Source organism: Orcinus orca, chromosome 10, assembly GCF_937001465.1.
Source record: "Orcinus orca chromosome 10, mOrcOrc1.1, whole genome shotgun sequence".
In the NCBI taxonomy this organism is placed as follows: Eukaryota; Metazoa; Chordata; class Mammalia; order Artiodactyla; family Delphinidae; genus Orcinus; species Orcinus orca.
The window spans coordinates 38,280,603-38,300,507 of NC_064568.1; the positions used below are offsets into that span (position 1 = coordinate 38,280,603).

Here is a 19,905-nt window from a genome sequence, read left to right on the forward strand (position 1 = left end):
TGAGTGCTGGAGCAAGATACTGTGCCACTAAAACCAACCCATGCTGGAAAATGTGTCTTTGTAGGTGGCATAGGCCAAGGATGCACTGGAATGAGTCACTTACTGTCCCAGGAAATGGCAGCACAGCGCCTGCCCTTGGCCCCACCCCAGATCACATTAGAATGGGTATGGCAGCAGGCCACCTGCCCAGACCCCAAAGCCCCTCTGGAGCAGCCACAGGCTTGGTGGGTGCTGCTCACACTGCCCACATGCCCTGGGTCTCTTTTCTGTCTGCTTGCTGTTTCTGTTCCTTCCCTGAATCCTGGAAAGGGCACCAAACCACTGCCTCTGGGGCCAGGGTGATGCCAGGCTAGCTGTCTCTGACTGCTACCGGTGTTCTGGTCAGTGGTCAGCCTCCAGGTGTCCCTGCTGGCTACCCTGATCCTTGCAGGGCTTCCAGCTTCTTGCCGTTCAGCACCTATTCTGGGTGGGGGTGGGAAGAGATAGTCACAATTAGATAAGTGTGTATACCTAGGACAGTAGGCACCTAAGAGTGCAGGGTTTACCTGTTTGGGGAGCAAGGAAGGGACAACAGACAAACAGGAAAGGTGTTCCTAGTGGAGCAACGAGCATGTGCAAAGGGATGAACCTGGTATGAAACCTGGTATGGTAAAGAACCTTGTCCGACTGGGTAACAGTGAAGCTGGAGGAGTCTTTAAAGCCTAGGGTTCTCAAACTCCAGGTAAAAGTCTGGCAGTGGGGAGCCACAGAATGTTTTAAAGCTGCAGAGTGACATGGTCATATTGTGGTTACAGAGGTCCCCCTGCTGTCATTAGGATGATCTCTTTGCGTTGGAGAAAGAGGCTGGCACTAGTTCTCTGGAGTAGTGTTCAGAGGGGAGTGAGAGCCCAAAGAGGGCAAAGTAGCTAGCACTCCTTCAGGGTGACAAATGCAAGGGCAGTGGGGTAGGTCCTTAGCTGAACGTGGGCCAGGCCTTGTGAACTCACCTTGAGAAAGTGCTTGTGTTCGGCACTGCAAGGCTCCATTAGCTGACTTCCCCCACACGGCTTGCCTGCCCCCCTCCCACAGACCAAGTGGATGAGGAGGGAGGAAGGGGCACTCTGTGGATGCCTGCTGTCAAAGACCAAGGCTACCTCAGAGGAGATGCCAGCCTGGGGGCAGCCAACAACTTGGCCACATGATGGCAGCAGAGAACCAACTGTTGACTGCTGCACATCCACCCCCAAAACAGGTGAAGGGGAGGACCCCTCAGGTTTCCTCCCAACCTCTATAAGTCTCTCCCAATGTCCTGAGGCAGAATAGGGGTCACAAGAACCCATGTCTCAGCGCCGGGCAGGGAATGTTTCATATCAGTTTTGCCCTGCATGACTATCTTTAGACATGTTGACTGTGGAACACAGGAATGGTGCCATAATTTCTGATGTGTGTTTATTCATTTCCGGGCCAATTCTGGTTAGCGAAGGGAGTGCCTTTTATGTTGCCTCAGGCACGGTATCCTCCCAGCACTGGGTGTGGCCGCCCCCGTGCTGTTTCCACCCTGTCACCAGATGCTCATTAAGCTCCAGCCTGGAGGGGTAGGGGAGTCCAGCACTAGGAATGGGAGATGGGGGGAGTCAGGTATCCAGAGTAAACTGTGCTGGGGTAGGTGTAGCACAGGGTCTGTGGGACCCACAAGATGGACTTGTCACCGCCTGGATCAGGTAGGCTTCCCGGAGGAGATGCCACCTAAGTTACAAGAGAAGGAAGGGAAAAGGGTGCTCCTGGAAGGAAGAACAAGGAGTATGGGCTGGATGGTGAGTAGAGGAGATACTTGTAGGGTCAGGCTGAATCCTGTTGGGCTGAGGGCTCCTCTCCCCACCCCCACCCGTTACCCTCCAAAGCTCTGGGACTCACAGTTCACAGGTCCCTCAGACCTCAGCCATGGGCCACCCTGTGATGCTTTCCCTCCCTCCAGGGTCCAGGCCCACCTGGCTGAAGGGGATGTCAGGCTAAGGATGTACCCCAGGACCCCCCTCCAGTGTTGCAGGGAGCCAAGTTACCAAGGAGCAGATGCTGAGAGATGGCAAGAGCTGAACTGAGTTGACTCCCCTATCCCTGCCCCGCATATATCACAGCCTGGAGAGAGAACTCTGGGTAACCACCTAGCGAGAACTGCACCCTCATTTCAGAGACTGAGAGGCTGAGGCCCAGCATGGCTTACAGAGCAGGTTAGAGGTGCCCTGAGAGCCAAAGCCCATGTTTCCCTCATATCAGGGAGGCCCTGGAGCAGAGCCAGGAATGAAGGCCAACATTTTGTGTTTTATTGTCCCCATCCTACAGCTTCCACCTACTGAGGCAGCAGTGGGCAGACCAGAGCTAGGGTTGGGCCTCCACATAAGTTGCTTCTCCTCTGACTCTAATGTCCAGCCAACAGGGCTGGCCCCATCTTATAAATCCCACCTGCCCTGGGCAGGTGGGATGCAATGCACCATGCTGACACCATCCTGTCGCTGTCAACCCAGGGCAGGCCCACAGAGGGATAGTCTCTGCCCACAGAGGCTAGTGCCACTCCTGAGGTCTCTCCACACCTCCCCTCTGGTTCTCCACACATTCCTGGCCTCTGTTTCCCACACGGTGGGTCCCCCAGGTCCTGCCTGGAACGAGTGTCTGAGGATGTTGCTGTATCCTGGCGCTAAGAGAAGAAATAGGCCAGGTGGTCCTCAAATGCGCTGGGGCAACACGCCCCCTCACTTCGCCCAGTCGGTCGTGGGGGGCGGGACGGGACAGCTCAGATCTACTTAACCTCTCTCCAGGCCACTCTACGCACACCCACCCACAGGCCACTGAGAAAAAGGGGACCAAGGGTAGGTGTAGGACCCAGGCTTCCGAGGGCCGGGAAAGTCGAACAGGCAGAAGGGCTGGGCTAGGCCAGGCATAGAGCAGGCCCCGCCCACATCCCCGCCCCCACACCCTGGCCCCGTCCGCCCCGCCCCTGGCACTCAGACTTTGCTCGAAGCACCGGCTGGGACCGGCAGCTGGGGCAACAGGTGCGGCGGCCTCTCTGCGTGTGTGTACGCCCGCGCCAGGTGCTCAGACCCGAGGGCAGGAGAAGGCGGCGGGCATCTCAGGAGTCCCGGTGGGGTCGGTGCCCCAGGGCTCCCAGGACCGGCGCTCGACGCTTGTCCAAACCCAGACTTCTCGTTGGCTCCCAGCCAGGCCCGGGCCTGCAGGAACCTCCGCGGGCCGCCATCTGGGCCTCGATGGAGCTCCACCCGCCGCCATTGCAGCCCTTCCTGTTACTACTGCTGCTACTGCTGCTGCTGCTTCTGCCGGCGGTGCCCGAGACGGGAGGGTCCTGGCAGTGCCCGCGCATCCCCTATGCTGCCTCCTGCGACTTTGACGTGGAGTACTTGGTGCCCAGCTTCTCGGCCGGCCGGCCGGTACAGGCTGTGGCAACCTACGAGGGCGGCAGGGAAGGGAGTGCCGTGTTCGTGGCCACACGTAATCGCCTGTATGTGCTTGGGCCTGATCTGCAGCCAGTTGAGAGCCTGGCCACCGGCCCTGCTGGGGCCCCTGGCTGCCAGACGTGTGCGGCCTGTGGCCCAGGCCCCCACGGCCCACCGGGAGACACAGATGCGCAGGTTCTGGTGCTGGAGCCGGTGCTGCCTGCACTGATCAGTTGTGGCTCCAGCCTTCGGGGACGCTGCTTCCTGCATGAGCTAGAGCCCCGCGGGACAGCCCTGCACCTGGCGCCACCAGTCTGCCTTTTCTCGGCGCACCACAATCATCCGGAGGACTGTCCCGACTGTGTAGCCAGCCCGCTGGGCACCCTCGTGACCGTGGTTGAGCAGGGTCATGCCTCCTACTTCTACGTGGCATCCTCACTGGACTCGGCGGTGGCCACCAGCTTCAGCCCACGATCAGTGTCCATCCGGCGCCTCAAGGCCGACGCCTCAGGATTTGCACCAGGCTTTGCAGCACTGTCAGTGGTGCCTGAGCACCTGGCTTCCTACCGCATCGAATACGTGTACAGTTTCCGTGCAGGAGCCTTCGTCTATTTCCTGACTGTGCAGCCAGCCAACGTGGTAGATGCTCCTGGTGCCTTACACACGCGCCTGGTACGGCTCAGCGCTGTCGAGACTGACCTGGGTGACTACCGTGAGCTGGTCCTCGACTGCCGTTTTGCACCTAAACGCCGGCGACGCGCAGCCCATGAGGGCGCACAGCCCTACCCGGTGTTGCAGGCGGCCCACGCTGCTCCAGTGGGCGGGCGACTGGCCACTGAGCTGAGCATCGCTGAGGGCCAGGAAGTGCTATTCGGGGTCTTCTCGGCTAGCAGAGACAGCGGCCCAGGTGTGGATCCCAACTCTGTCGTCTGTGCGTTCCCTGTAGACTTGCTGGACACTCTCATCGAGCAGGGTGTGGAGCGCTGTTGTGAGCCTCCTGTCCACCCTGGCCTCCGGCGAGGCCTCGACTTCTTCCAGTCGCCCAGTTTTTGCCCTGACCCGGTGAGCAGAAAGAAAGGGCCCTCACTTGTGAGCAGTGTGCACATGCTTCTCTTCCAGCACTGAGAGGATCTGGGATGGGGAGGGCAGGCAGGGAGAAGTTTTCTCTTCCACCCAGTTTCTTAGAGGGTGGTGTGAGGGAATCAGCCAAACAAAGGCCACACTGGAAGCTCATCTCCCAGCCAGGCTAGACCCTATTGCTACACCATTTTGCTCTTTCACCCTCTCACTTACCATGGCCCCTTGCTTTATTAGGTAATTTCTCTTATTATGTGAAAATTGGATTACATCATAACTGTCTCTCTACCAGGCACACTTCCAAACTCTGGGTACAACGATGGTTGTCCCTTCCTACCTGCCCACCACATATACCCTTAGGGACACACAAAAAAACAGCACCCTCCCCCCCACAGGCAGATACTCACAAATTCACCCAGACTCACATCTACTCACCAACACGTTTTCGCTTTCCCTGCGGGAATACTTGTTTTGCTCTGCTTTCTCAAGAGGGTGGGGCAGGAGTTGTCAGAGAATGCTCCCCTCCACCCCTGTTCCAGAGAGCCTTCCGGGCCTTGGAAGATGGGGGCTTGTCAGAGAGCCTGCATGCCTTGGGCTTCCTGGACCCACTCACCCCTGATTGTTCTTCATGGGGTGACTGGGGGAGGATTCAGGACATAGTGAGAAGGTGGCTTGGCTCTAGTAAATTCCAGGAGGCTCACCCCGGTCTTGTGCAAGCAACTAAACATCTGGGGATGGGTAAAGGCCTAGGAGGGGCTGGTTGGATTTGGTTCACCATGTAGGAGTCCCAGACTTTCACCACAGATGGGGCCCTTCTCACCCCAGGCAGGAGGTCTCCCAGCCTATGCTGAACTAGGTGCTCCTTCCTGCAGACCCTACCCAGGTTCTCTTCAGCCATGGTGTCAGGGAGCTAGAGCACAGAGTAAGAGGACATTCCTTAAAATGCTTCCCTGATGACAAACCCAAAACTTATCCCTTGAAGCCATTGAAACAGTCCCACCCTACATTACAAGAGATTACGCCAAGGAAATGGGGTGAACGAACAAACAAATGGCATTGGACAAGTGGCCTTTCACGGAGCTAACCCACAGTCACTGCTCTCTGAGTCTTTGGCTGCCCTGGGGCTCTGGCCCTTCTGTGATATTCTTCACTGACTCCTTTCGCTCTGATTGATGCCCCAGTGGTGGGAGAGAATTTACACACAATGAGGGGTGGGGGGATCTTCTGCCTCCCTCCTTCAACTGACTCCCTCTGGGTTGAGGAGGCCCTAGGGGTTGAGATCCCTAGTCTGGGTCTGGGCAACCCTGACTGCCCTCCTCTCCTTCTCTCTGGGGAGTCAGAACCTCTCCCTGACTTGGCTAGTGGTCAGGGGATCAGAAGACACCCAGCACGACTTGGCAGTGCAAGGCTCCAAAAGGACTAATCTCAAGCCCTGGAGCCCAGGGGCAAACAGGCAGCGGTGCAGCTCTGACCAGGGTAGGGCCTCTATTCCACCCCACAGCCCCACCTGTCCCTGAGTCATACTGAAAACACCTGGCTGGCTTCCTGCTAGGGCCAGGACTTTTACTCACCTCCAGTGAGGACAGAGTCCCAGTCCCCACCCACCCACCCTATAGACCCAGTGTGTGGAGTTTCAGAGCCCAGCTCTATGCTGAGGTCTTGTTCCCAAGACTTATAATCAGCACTGAGGTCTCAGGACTGAGTTAAGCATACTTAGTCTGATAGGGGCCTTCCATCAGCCTTGAGGAGTACCCTTAGGGTTGGCAAGGGAGGGTCCCAAGCTACTGGGCTACAGAGCCCTGCCTCCACCTTGCATCCAGCTCCAATACCCTGCATCCATACCCTCACTGCCTGGTTTCCTAGAAGCTTCCACAGCTCTGCACTGGGGCACTGAGTGTCCCCCAAACACCCACCTGCTAAGAGCAGGGGAGAAATTAGTGTCTCCTCTTACCCGGGCCTTCAGGCCTTGGTTTATCCCTCCTGTACCCTGAAGGAAGTACAGGTAGAGGCTGGAGGTACAGAAAGACCTTTGGCATCTCAGGGAGAAGGACGACGTTACCAACCCTGTGCTGGCCAGTTAACCTCAGAGTTCAGCCCCTTAAGCAGGTGGAGAGACTGAAGGCTGAAGAGGGGACAGGGTTTGTTGAAGTGCAGGGCAGGACCAGCAGGGGGCAGGAGAGGACTCTGGTCAGGAGCTCAGACTTCCGACCTGGTTCGTCTTCTGAGAGGCGATAAGGCCTTTGACATGTGAGCAAACCTCTCTGAGCCAGTTTCCTTATCTATAAAATGGGGGTGATGAGAGAACCCACTCTACAGCGTGGCTGTGAGGACAGAATGGGGTTGGCTCTGTAAAACTCAGTAACTCATTATGAGAATGGCCATGGCAGGGTAGGGCAAGGCGTAGGGGGAGCCAGCGTTCCAGCCTTGGCCTTCTTCCCTGGCCTTGCTACATCTGAGAGCCCCATGGAGGCAGTGGGGTAACTGGCAGGACTGGGGCCTTCTCCAGCCAGGCCAGGTGAGGGGTGGGAGTTTAGGCTGCTGTGGTCACTGACAGAAGCCCCAAGGGGTCAGTTCATGGAGATGAGCCCTGACTCCTTCCCTGACCCTCCCCAGCCTGGCCTGGTGGCTCCCAGCCCCAAAACCAGCTGCCGCCACTTCCCTCTGCTGGTCAGCAGCAGCCTCTTACGGGTGGACCTATTCAACGGGCTGTTAGGACCAGCGCAGGTCACTGCATTGCACGTGACACGTCTCAACAATGTCACAGTGGCCCACATGGGCACAGCCGATGGGCGCATCCTGCAGGTAGGTCCCTCATCTCCACGGCCCCTTGTCCCGGCATCCCTGTCCCCATTTTGCTCACAGCCGACCTGTCCCAGGTGGAGCTGGCCAGGTCTCTCAACTACTTGCTGTACGTGTCCAACTTCTCACTGGGCAGCAATGGGCAGCCTGTGCATCGGGATGTCAGTTGCCTTGGGGACCACCTGCTCTTTGCCTCTGGGGACCAGGTAAGGTGGGCAGGGTAGGGCCCGGGGCCGGGCTGTTGGGAGCACAGCTTCTCCATCAGATCCAAGGAGGCATTGACACACAGGTCCCCCCACCCTGATCTACAGTAGGACCAGGGGGTCTAAGGGGCTTAGTCTCCCCCTTCAGCCACCCCTGAGCCACCTGTTTGTCCAAGGTCTTCCAGGTACCTATCCAGGGCCCTGGCTGCCGCCACTTCCTTACCTGTGGGCGTTGCCTGCGGGCACAGCGTTTCATGGGCTGTGGATGGTGTGGGGGCATGTGTGGCCGGCAGAAGGATTGTCCTGGCTCCTGGCAACAGGACCATTGCCCACCCGAGCTTACTAAGGTATGGCTTACCTGGCAGGGCACAGGTAAGTGTGGGACAAACCGGGCCTGGGGTGGAGGTCAGCAGGTCTTAACCATGATCTTCCTCAAGCCTGGGATGTCTTCAGTGTTTACAAGGAGAACATTCTTTTTTTTTAATTTTTAATAAATTTATTTATTTATTTATTTATTTTGGCTGTGTTGGCTTGGGTCTTCGTTGCTGCGCACGGGCTTTCTCTTGTTGCGGTGAGCGGGGGCTACTCTTCATTTCGGTGCATGTGCTTCTCATTGCGGTAGTTTCTCTTGTCACGGAGCATGGGCTCTAGGCACGCAGGCTTCAGTAGTTGTGGCTCACGGGCTCTAGAGTGCAGGCTCAGGAGTTGTGGCACATGGGCTTAGTTGCTCCGCGGCGTGTGGGATCTTCCCGGACCAGGGATTGAACCCGTGTCTCCTGAATTGGCAGACGGATTCTTAACCACTGTGCCACCAGGGAAGTCCCAAGGAGGGTATTCTTGGCAGAGGGGATGGCACATGCAAAGACTTAGAGGCAGAAAAGTATTGAGTGAGGACAAGCAAGTGACCTAGAGTGACTGGAGTGTGGGGCAGGCAAGGAGTGTGGCAGAAAACTTAGGGGAAAGCAGACAGGGCTGAGAGTCCTGACCCATAAAGGGACTCAGGCTATCTTCTCCTCCCCTCTCAGTTCAGCCCCCACAGTGGACCCCTAAGGGGCAGCACAAGACTGACCCTGTGTGGCTCCAACTTCTACCTGCATCCTCCTGGTCTGGTGCCTGAGGGCACCCATCAGGTCACTGTGGGTCAAAGTCCCTGCCGACTGCTGCTCAAAGGCAACTCAAACCTCAGGTACGACTTGGTCCCTGCCCTTTCTATCCCTGATGGGGATAACCAAGCAGCCCCTTCCCTGTGAGACCCTGTCCTCTGCTTGTATGGGGCAAGGAGGTATGAGGCAAGCTGTAGTAGCTCTGGTTGCTTTCTGTCTGGGGGGACATCTCTGTCCCTTCTTGAGCCTACATATGCCCTACCTGTCTGTTGAGTCATGGCAAAGCTAGTCCCTTCCCCGTCAGATCCTGCCGACCCTGGATGAAGCCATGGCTAGAGAGATGCTATCTTCAAGCTCAGATGAGACCTGTGATTTGTGGTGGGCATGCAACCAGGCCTGTGTGACCCCTGGCTGACCTTGAGTTCCCCTGATGTCCCAGCCAAGTACCCCGGAAGGACTTTGTAGAGGAGCTTGAGTGTGAACTGGAGCCCTTGGGCACGCAGGAAGCCGGGCCTGCCAACGTCAGCCTCACTGTGACCAACATGCCACTGGGCAAGCACTTCCGGGTAGATGGCACCTCCATGCTGCGAGGCTTCTCTTTCATGGTGAGGCCACTTTTCCTTGTTTGTGCCCTTGGCCAACTGGGCAGTTCGGGCAGGGAAGAGTTTAGAGTGGAGTGCCTCCTGCTCCAAGCTAAGCCACCTCCATGCCCTCTTAGGAACCCGTGCTGACAGCAGTACAACCCCTCTTTGGTCCACGGGCAGGGGGTACCTGCCTCACCCTTGAAGGCCAAGGCCTGTCTGTTGGCACCAGCCGGGCTGTGCTGGTCAATGGGACTGAGTGCCTGCTGAAACGGTAAGTGCCAGTGGGAAAGGGGATGGGAGGCCACAGGGTCCCACGTAGGGGAGCCCTCACCAGGTGGGGCTTGAATCCCCGACAGGGCAGGGGGAGGAGGGCTCAGTCACTCAGTGTAGGGAACAGGTCCAGGAAGAAGTGTCTTCTGCTCCCTCCAGCCCAGAGGTGGTTTGGGATGGCAAGAGAGCCCATTACAGAGTCCACTGGCTGCAGCCAAGGCTGTGGGGGGAACCTGTTCCCTCCCTGACTTCTTGGAGGCCTTTCTGAGACCACCCTATCTTTAGACAGACCCATGGAGTATGGGCAAGTTGTGGAGATGACCAACAGAGGAATTGGGAGGGGTCAGCAGGCTCCTGGAGGAGTCGGGCCTAGCCATCACATGGAGGGTGCCCCTGAGCCTAATCCCCCTGTTCTGCAGGGTCAGCGAGGGGCAACTTTTATGTACCACACCCCCCGGGGCTGCTACCGCCCGCGTTCCCATTCGCCTGCAGGTGGGGGGCGCCGAAGTGCCTGGCTCCTGGAACTTCCACTATCAGGAAGACCCCATCATGCTGGGTATCAGCCCCAACTGTGGCTACACGTAAGTGCCACCTCCTTGCCCGCTCTGGTCTCCTAAGAATGAGGGATCCAGCCTCGGAGAGCACCCCAAGTCCACCACCCTGCTCTCCTCCACAGTGGTTCCCACGTCACCATCCATGGCCAGCATCTGACTTCAGTGTGGCACCTCGTGCTGTCATTCCATGATGGGCGCAGGGCAGTGGAGAACAGGGTGAGTGGGCACTGGTAGCTGCCGAGTGGGCACTGGCCAGGAGGGAGGAAGGCCACACCAGTCCCCTGAGTTCCAGCCCCAGCCCATGCTGGGCTGAGGGGTCTGGGGTGGCTGTAGGTGGGATACCGGGCTAACCACTCTCGCATGGACCCAGCAGTGTGAGGGGCAGCTCCCGGAGAAGCACTGGTGCCGCCTGCCCGAATACGTGGTCCGAGGACCACAGGGGTGGGTGACGGGGAACCTGAGTGCCCAGGGGGATGGAGCTGCTGGCTTCACACTGCCTGGCTTTCGCTTCCTGGCCCCACCCCACCCACCCAGCATGGACCTGGTCGCACTGAAGCCTGAGGAGCATGCCGTTAAGTTTGAGGTAAGTGGGGAGGATAGGGGGTGGAGACAGTGGAGCGTTAAGGCTGCAGCCTGCCCGGAAGAGATGGGGGCAATGGCCAGCCCTCATGACTGTCTCTGCAGTACATTGGGCTGGGCGCTGTGGCTGATTGTGTGGATGTGAACGTGACCGTGGGTGGTGAGAGCTGCCAGCATGAGCTGCGGGGGGATGTGATTGTCTGCCCCCTTCCCTCCGCCCTGCAACTTGGCAAGGACGGTGCTCCACTGCAGGTAGGCAGCTCAGCTGGCCCTCTATGGGAAACATGGGTTGAGGACCTACAGGCTGGGCCTGAACTGCCACCTTCCTCCAGGTCTGCGTGGATGGTGGGTGTCACATCCTGGGCAAGGTACTGCGGCCAGGTCTGGAAGGGGTCCCACAGAGCACACTCCTCGGTGTCCTACTGGCCCTGCTCCTGCTTGTGGCTGTACTGGCCACCATACTGGTCTTCAGTTACCACCAGAGAAAACAGCTAGGTGAGCTCTCCACTCCCATCCTGACCCAACCCCACCCCCAAACTCTGACATCTCCAAGTCCCTATATCCTCTCTCTGCCCAGGCCTTAGGGGTCTGCCCACACCTCCTGGGTAGGGGTCAGCCTCTAGGAGCTTGGAGTGGCTGGCTACCAGGAGCCATTTTTCCACAGTCCCTTCTCCGAACCTGGATGACTTGGCATCCCTGGACCGGACCACTGGAGCCATGCCTCTGCCTCTGCTCCGCTCAAGCTCTGACTATAGAAATGGCCTTGGTGAGATGGTGGAGGTGCTAGAAGCTGGGACCATACTCTCTGGTCCACCAGCCCCTCATTCCCTCTCTTCCTCAGCAGCCCCTGCCATTGATAGCCGGGATTCCACCACTCAGGTCCACAGAACATCCTTCTCAGGCAACGGGGATGGGTCCCATGTCCCACTGCTGCGGAAAGAGTCCATCCAGCTTGGGGACCTGAACTCTGCACTCCTGGCCGAGGTCAAGGATGTACTGATTCCCCACGAGTGGGTAGTCACCCACACTGACCGAGTCATTGGCAAAGGTATGGGGGCCAGGCCAGGTGGGGTTGGGGCTCAAGGGATAGTTGAGCAGGACTCTGAGCCTCCATTTGCTCATCTGTGAAATAGAAATTCTGTCTTCCATGGGTTCTGGTGCAGATTACGTGGGTGTGGGAGGGCTGCAGGCTCTGCCATCATGAAGCTGCTGCTTGTCTTTAATGTCAGGTTGGCCAGTAGGGGCTCTGAGGTCTGGTTGCCAGTGGGAGGGTATGGTGTGAGCCCTGGGCACTGGGCCCCCTCTCACTGTCTCTCCCTCATCAGGTCACTTTGGAGTTGTTTACCATGGAGAATACACAGACGAGGCCCAGAATCAAATCCACTGTGCCATCAAGTCGCTGAGTCGTAAGTGGAGCAGAGGCTGGGAGGATACTCGTCCCTGCTGTGCTACCACTGCTCTGAGTGACCTTGAGCAGGAGACCTTTCTTCTCTGTTTCCCAATCTGACCCTTGTAAAGGGCCTCCCTGCCCTGGGCCTGACTCCAGCCTCTCTGCAGGCATCACGGAGGTGCAGGAGGTGGAGGCCTTCCTGCGTGAGGGGCTGCTCATGCGCAGTCTGCACCACCCAAATGTGATGGCTCTTATTGGTATCGTGCTGCCGCCTGAAGGGCTGCCCCGCGTGCTGCTGCCCTATATGCGCCACGGAGACCTGCTCCAATTCATCCGCTCACCCCAGCGGGTCAGTGCTCAGCTGGCCCTGGATTGGGGGGCTTGGGCAACAGCTGGGGATGGAGCTGCTCCGTCCTCGCCTACTGACCCACCTGTGCCCCCAGAGCCCCACAGTGAAGGACCTCATCAGCTTCGGCCTGCAGGTGGCCCGTGGCATGGCGTACCTGGCAGAGCAGAAGTTTGTGCACCGGGACCTGGCTGCTCGGAACTGCATGTGAGCAGCCAGAGTGAGGTTGGGGTGAAGCCAAGGGGCAGAGCACCAGGGCGTGCAGCTAAAGGTGCCTCAGGGAAGGCCCATGCTCCAGTCCTTGCTGTGCAGCCCTGGGCATGTCCTTCCCTCTCTGGGCTTCAGTTTTCCTGTCTGCCCAATGCAGGCTTGAGTCGGACACTGTGGCTCAGAAACCTTGTAAGGGTCTGAAACAGGTGGGTTCAGGGCCTGGTGGGGGCCCGTCCTGAGTGTGATTCTCCCCTCCCAGGCTGGATGAGTCATTCACAGTCAAGGTGGCTGACTTTGGTCTGGCCCGCGATGTCCTGGACAAGGAGTACTACAGTGTCCAACAGCGCCGCCATGCTCGCCTACCTGTCAAATGGATGGCGCTAGAGAGCCTGCAGACCTACAGATTCACCACCAAGTCCGACGTGGTTAGGCCCCACCTGCCCCAGAGTCCACACGGCCTCAGAGAACACTTGGCCTTGCCCATTGATCTCCGGATGGTGATGAGCCCAGGGAATCCCCATGCTGGGCAGCCCCACAGCCCATTCGTCCACCTCTGGGCAGGTGTCAGGGCAAGAGGAGGCTGTGAACTCATTGGCTTCTCACAGACAATCCAGGCCCTGCCCAGCCCCAGCTCTGGACGGCTCTGGTGGTGGGCGGGGACAGAGGGAAATGCTTGTGAAGTATTGAGGAATGGGCTCTGACTGGGGGCGTTGAGCCCCTCATTTCCAGCTAGAGGGCTCTAGGAGGTAGAGGACCTGTGGGGGGCCCCCCTGTCCTCCCCAGGGCGAGAGCTGAGTCCCTTCACCTGTCCCCTCCCACAGTGGTCGTTTGGTGTCCTCTTATGGGAACTGCTGACACGGGGTGCCCCACCGTACCCCCACATCGACCCTTTTGACCTCATGCACTTCCTGGCCCAGGGTCGGCGCCTGCCCCAGCCTGAGTATTGCCCTGATTCTCTGTGAGTATGTGGAAATGGCGATGGGGAGGGAGCTGGGCCCCAGAGACAAGGAGGGGAGGAGGGGGCCAGAGACAGAGTTCTTGCCTGGCTCTCTGACTGATTCTCTGGTTGACCTAGAAAGGGACCCTCTCTGGACCTCAGTTTCCTCATCCGTGGTTCCACCACCGTTCGAGGCTTGGTGCTGGAGGGATATCATGGTTGCCATGGTAACACCATTCCCAACTCAGAGTCTGGGTTGAGGCCAGTGATTTGATTTCCCAGCACTCTTCTCCCCTCACCACGCCAAGAGGGGCTGTTTTCCATTTATTCCACTTACTTAACCTCAAGGAAAGGTTCCATTAGCTCTCACACTAGCCCCCTCCACGTCTCCAGATCAGAATGTTTTCTTCATTGGATATAGTTTCAGATTCCCTGTTCCCAGAGGCATGGCAGCAGCTGTGTTTCATCAGTGCCTGTCGCGTGGTTCAGCTTCATAAGCAGCATGCATGCCTTAGCTGTGCTGAGGTCTTTGAGGTTAGAACAGGAAAAGCCAGGTCATAGGTAAAGGTGGTTGATGATTACTGTCTCACCCAGCTTGTGCTCCAGAAGGGTATGAGTCACCCTTCCTCACAGCCCTGCCTGCCTTGATTTTGCTTTTTATTATTTATTTCACTAATGAACCTGGTTCAAAGTAAGGGAAATTAACTTCACTGCCTATCTGCCTCCAGGTCAGGCTCCCTGAAACAGATTCTGAGATGGAGGTTTACATGCAGGGGGTTTATTGGTAGGTTAGGGGCGAGGGACGCAGGACTAGGTAGGGGGAGAAGTTGGGCTGTGATGCAGATGCAGCAGAGGCTGCAGTCCATCCCCTGGGGACCTCTGTAATTGGGATGGCCCTTCAGAGTTTTCTGAAATTGAGACCAAGGGGCCCAGGTCTTTGCTCCAGACATCCATTAGTCACTGCTTACAGATGTCCCTGAGGAAGGAGTGTGAGCTTGGAGGAGGCATTTCTTTTCTGCCTAGGCCAGTTCCTAGAGGGGGCCTCAGCCAAGAGCCATCAGAAGTCACAGGGGGAATGAAGGGGGGAAACTGGGTGGCATACCATGGCATCCTCCATACCAGGGGAAGTCCCTTCTCTCTGGGCTTCAGTTTCCTCATCTGCGAAGTTGGAATGATAACAGTACCACCCTCAGAGGTCTGAGAATTATATGAGATTATTGTGTGTAGGTCACTTTTAGTATCATTTAAGGCAGGGATGACATTTCCAAGATAAAGGGTCATGTATTAGGACCCAACAGACAAACCTAGAGAAACTCTGCTTGGAATCCATGGTGCAATGAGCTGCCCCACACATCTCAGGGCTTTTAATCCCCATTTCACTGGACCTGGGCTTCCTTCCTGGAAGACGTGATGATAACCATGATAGCTTGTGAGCCGGGGCCTAAGCTAAGAACTTCACAGGAATCCTCTCACTTTATGCCCCAATAGCTCTGTGATCAGAGAAGACTCCAGAGGCACACACAGGTTAAGGAACTTGCTCAAGATCACATAACCCAGGTCACAGGACACAAGAGTCCAGCCTCTCAGCCCTGAGGCAATTTGACCTCTGCCAGGGTGGGAAGGCAGTCGAGAAGAGCTGCCCCTAATTGGCTGATGCAAGGCACCAGGCCCTGTCACCCGCTCTACATCCCATGTGGCCTGCCAGGGGGCTAACAGCAGGTGGATAACACAGAATCTCTGGGTAGGGGTGCACCGTGCCCCTCATGTTTTCCTCTACCCGCTAGGTACGCAGTAATGCAGCACTGCTGGGCTGCAGACCCTGCAGCACGACCCACCTTTGGAGCACTGGCAGGGGACGTGGAACGCTTGGTGGCCGCGTTGCGAGGGGACCACTACGTGCAGCTGCCTGTGGCCTACGTGAACGTGGGCCCTGGTGCCCCGGACAAGGCAGAAATGCCCTTGGAATAGTCACTATCCCCACCAGTGCACAGGAGTATAGGTGGCCCGGCCCCTCTCAGAGCCACCAAAGTCCACGTGACCTCAGCCCCAGGCAGGCATTGGGGGGTTGGACCTGCATAGCGGTGGGAGTTAACCCCAAGCTGCCTCTGGGCTGGCCTCTGCCCTGTCCCTGTCCCTGCCTCTTAACCTTCAGGGGCACAGGAGGGCTACAAGGCACATTGGTCTCTCACTCCCCAGTGGGGGCCAGTGATGGGATCCTTGATGCAGTGAGTATTTATGGAGTGTCTGCTGTGTAACTGGCTGCTGGGCACAGGGGACTCAGTGGTGACCACTGGCCCTTAGATCATTAAATGAACAAATAAATATTTAATTACAAATTGTGGTAAGTGCTATGGAAGAAAAAGACAGGCTGCTTTGAGGGAATGGAGGATAGCCTTAGATAGATGAATAGAGAGGTAAGGGAAGCCACCCCAGGAGGTGACATTTTTGCTGAGACTTTGTCAGGTGGGAACTGTGCCAGAAGCGGTCGGGGGGGAAGAGAGTTTTTGGCAGAGTGAACAGCACATGCAAATACCCTGAGGCTGGAAAGGGGTTGAGTCAGCAAGAAGGCTCCAGAGAACAGGAAGGGGAGGCCAGGCCCAAATCCAGGTTACAGGGTCCTGGGGGCTTTTGGATGGAACCGAGAGGGGTGGGTTGAATACCCAGATATGCAGCAGCCAGGTTGGCTTCTCCTATTGCCCAGTCTGCCTGTCCCATTCCCCAGGCCCTAACCCCACTCCAGGGCTCCCTGCTCTACCTGCGGCCTTCCCCCAACTCCCCCCGACACCCCCCCGCCACTGGTAAGTCATGGAGACTTGCTCCCCTTCCCCCCAATCCTGCCAGCATTGCTCTTGCAGCCTTGAAAGAGATGAGCCAGCAGCAAGGCCTCAGCTCCACACTTTCAAGGCACCAGCTTCAAGGTGCAGACTGCTTAGGCTATTTATACTCGTCAAGGCCACTGTACAATACCCACTAGAGGGGCAGGCTCCACCAGAGAAGGAGAACAGCTTCCTCCTTGTACTATCCCTCCCCCGTGCCCTCAATGCTGAGGGGGTCGCTGGCCTCTGCTGGTGTGGATGACTGGAGTATCAGGGTGACTGAGCCCGGGACATGCACTATGGCGGTTCCTCTCTCTCTCTCTTTTTTTAAAAAATATTTATTTATTTATTTGTTTGGTTGTGCCGGGTCTTAGTTGCAGCAGGCAGGCTCCTTAGTTGCGGCACACAGGCTCTTTAGTTGTGGCATGCAAACTCTTAGTTGTGGCATGCACGTGGGATCTAGTTCCCTGACCAGGGATCGAACCCGGGCCTGCTGCATTGGGAGCATGGAGTCTTAACCACTGTGCTACCAGGGAAGTCCTGGTTCCTCTCTCTTGCTCGGGTCCCCCATGGCCTCTATCTCATTAGTTGGGAGACCCTGGCTCACGCTAAAGGGCGTAGGCTCCCTTCCCTTTGAGTCCCCAGCTCTTTGCCCTGCCATGCATGGAACCCTGGGTTTAGGCAAGAGCTCCCTGGTAAGCAGAGTGGGGGTCTCCTTGGGACTGGAGCTGCCTAGCTGTTTTCTACCCATCTGTTGCCTACTCTGTCATCTCAGGCCAGAGGGAGGCCCAAATATGGGGACCCAAAGGACTCTGAGGACAGGGGTAAAGCTTAAAAGGAGACTCTCACGCTCAAGTGCAAGGGTCTGAAGATCAGGGGCCTATGAACTGGAGAGGGGAAGAGATGGACTCCGTCTGCCTGTTTACCCCTACACCTCTGATGCCCGTGAGTGCAGGCACAGAGGAGGTTGTAGCCTTGCATGCTCTGCCAGGGACCCTTGGGCTCTCTCTCCCCCATTGTGTCACCCCTGAGGCTGGGAGAGAGGTGAGTGGAATGTCCTGGAGCATTCCCACAGCTGTGGTCCCCGTACCAGTTGGAAAGGACTGTCTCCATCCCTCCAACTAGTAGTCCTTGTGCCCTAACCTCATCTTGGGGATCTAAGGGTCACCCGGGGCTTGGAGCTGGGTGGGGAGTGAGAAGAAGGCTCAGAGGCTTCACTGAAGCTGGACTGAGGCTCCTTCCCCACTGGGCCTCTGCAGCGTATGGACCATGGGCTTCTCTGTTCATAAGAGAGGGACTCAGAGAGAAGGGGGTCTCTGGATGGGAGGGAAGCTTAGCGAGAAGAGGAGTCCTGGAGAATGGAGACGGAAGAAGCTCAGGGGATGTCAGGTTTCCTGTGTAGCCAGAATGTGGGGCTTTGGGCCTGTTTCTGGGCCAAGGGCCTCCAGGGCCAGGATTCTCCAGGGAGGGGACACAGTTAAGCAGGTGCTTGCCACAGCTGCACCCGCTGTCCCTGATGCTGCAGCCCCCAAGCTCTGAACTCTTTTCTCAGAGCCACTTGATAGTCTTAAGTCCATCTGGAGTGTCGGGAGCTGGAACTACTTCAGGGTTCCAATTCCTGACTGGGCCGCCAGGAAGGAGAGGAAGGGAGGATAGGTTCTCGGCCCCGTGATGGGCTGGGGGACCAGGAGTTTTCTGAGTGGTTTCCAGGGCTAATGAAGGCTGGACTGCCTTTGCCTTGGGGGAGGCCTGAATAATGGTTGGTCCAAGGAGAAGGTTGCTGGTGGCCCTGGTGGGCCTGGGCCTGCCACTAGGGTGGGATGGCGTGAGCACAGGTTTCTCCCAGGGCTTTGGGAGTCCAGCATTGCCATCATGAGCTGTGGAGAGCTGGTGTCAGTTCCTCTCCTCATCTCCAGTGGGGCTGGGGCCCAGCAGGTGCCAATAAAGGCTGGAGGAAGGCCAGGATGGAAGCTGGGGCTGAGGAAGCAGCAGATGACTCACATCCTCCTGATTGCCCACTGGTGTCGCTGTTGTCTGGCACCTGGAGGGCAAGCATGGGGTAGACCGACCTGCTTTGATAGGGGACCATGAGTCTGGTCTGAGATTCCCCTTATGCCAAAGCCCCAGCCTATCAGAGAATTTCCTCAGGGATCCAAAGGTTCTCTAGGGGGTCACACCTGAGGGCTCTAGACACAGCCCCATTTCAAATCCTGAGAACTTTCTGGGACAGTGGCTTCATCCGCCACTCCCTTGGTTCAGCCCATGAGATCCCGGGTCCACCTCTGGTGCCATTTCATGAACTAACTCCCTGCACCTGTAGGAGAGAGCAGGACCCTCCACTGCCGGGTGGGGTTGGGGGACGTGGGCACTGCTGGGAGTGTCTGAGGCTCAGGAAGGCCTGGGATGCACCTCTCACACTTATTGCCTCTGCCCAGAGAGAAGCAGCCCCAGGAATCGGTAGCTGAGCACTGATCCAGTATCTGCCAGGCCCTGATGAAAAACACCGTTTACTCCATGCTGGGCTGGAGAACTCTCCTCTATGAAGACCCCAGGAACCAAGCATCTCTTCACTCAGAGCCTCTGTTCTGCCCGTGTGAGGGTCCAACCAGCTTGGAGGTGGAGCTACTCCGGCCTGGAGGAGGGGGGATGACTTGATGAACCACCCCCAGCATTCCCCATCAACTGGCACAGGGGGGCCAGTTGAGCCTCAGTCTCTCCCTCCATTCTTTTGGGGTTTGTTCCAGTTGGGTTTTTTAACCCAATGAGCCTAGATGCCAAGAGAGCCCAGGACCAGCTCCTGTCCCTCCACAGCTACCCATTCCCCCACAATTTCTGCTCCACCCATCCTGCAGCCCAAACATTGGAAGGGAAGCAGATGCACTAGTGGTCCTGAGAGCCAGCCTTTGCTGGGCAGGTGGCAGTAGGGCCCTTGTATTTGGCCCTCGCCTGTCTCACTGTTGCTCTGTGGGAGCTTGAGGGCCAGGCCCATGATGGTTCCTATTCTGAGCTCAGGTGGTAGGAGCTGAGGGAAGTTGCTGAATCCCTGGGGCTCAGCATGGGCAGAGGCAGAGGAAGCGCGAGAGCCAGGGGCATCCTTGCCTTCTCTCCAATCTGTTGCCTTTCTTGTTGGTTTAGCCACTTGCACACTTGTGGTCAGTCTTGGACTGGGCAGTTGGGATCTGGGAATGCATCAGGGAAGGCAGGGGACTCAAAAGCAGCAGCTGGTGGCCAAGATCACAGGATTTGATCAGCTTTGAAGCCAGAGCTCCCTCTCTCATGCTACAAGTCCACCCCCCTGACCGGCTCCATGCGGCCTGGACCATGGAGACTTAGAGACCCCCAAAGAGTCAGCTCCACCCCTGGGCTCCACCGTAGCGACAGCTTCAGCCAGGCATCGGTCCTGCTGACATGTCTCTCCAAGCTGGGGAGGCCCCTCTTCAAAGGGTGAAAGGAATTGTTTGGGCTGCCCCAGTCACTTTGCCCACGTGGGCTCCTGCCCTGGTCTCTCTGACCCAACCGTCTGTTCCTTTTTTTTTTTTTAATTTATTTATTTAATTTATTTATTTTTGGCTGCATTGGGTCTTCGTTGCTGCGCGTGGGCTTTCTCTAGTT

General features: G+C 57.3%; 2 protein-coding genes across 18 annotated transcripts in view; one reads left to right on the top strand and one right to left on the bottom strand.

Moving 5' to 3' along the window:
* RBM6 (RNA binding motif protein 6) overlaps window positions 1-19,905 on the bottom strand; it is a 204,842-nt gene that overhangs the window by 129,121 nt on the left and 55,816 nt on the right. The window lies entirely within an intron of this gene.
* On the top strand, window positions 1,405-19,851 carry MST1R (macrophage stimulating 1 receptor). Of its 17 annotated transcripts, none has more exons than XM_033424389.2 (21): window positions 1,405-1,793; window positions 3,192-4,487; window positions 7,116-7,304; window positions 7,379-7,507; window positions 7,681-7,851; window positions 8,530-8,690; window positions 9,047-9,212; window positions 9,326-9,462; window positions 9,881-10,042; window positions 10,138-10,231; window positions 10,386-10,598; window positions 10,700-10,846; window positions 10,927-11,089; window positions 11,259-11,360; window positions 11,436-11,642; window positions 11,920-12,000; window positions 12,152-12,333; window positions 12,428-12,537; window positions 12,800-13,037; window positions 13,362-13,498; window positions 18,729-19,851. In XM_033424389.2, the coding sequence occupies exons 1-21, from the start codon at window positions 1,548-1,550 to the stop codon at window positions 18,763-18,765; spliced, it is 4,368 nt and encodes a 1,455-aa protein (XP_033280280.2). In that variant the 5' UTR covers window positions 1,405-1,547; the 3' UTR covers window positions 18,766-19,851. The 17 variants fall into 17 exon arrangements, 15 of the variants coding, with proteins under 15 accessions (XP_033280280.2, XP_033280271.2, XP_033280274.2 ...); XR_004482279.2 differs by having other exon boundaries at window positions 1,406-1,793; window positions 12,800-13,101; XR_004482278.2 differs by lacking the exon at window positions 18,729-19,851 and adding an exon at window positions 15,262-15,401 and having other exon boundaries at window positions 1,408-1,793; window positions 12,800-13,101.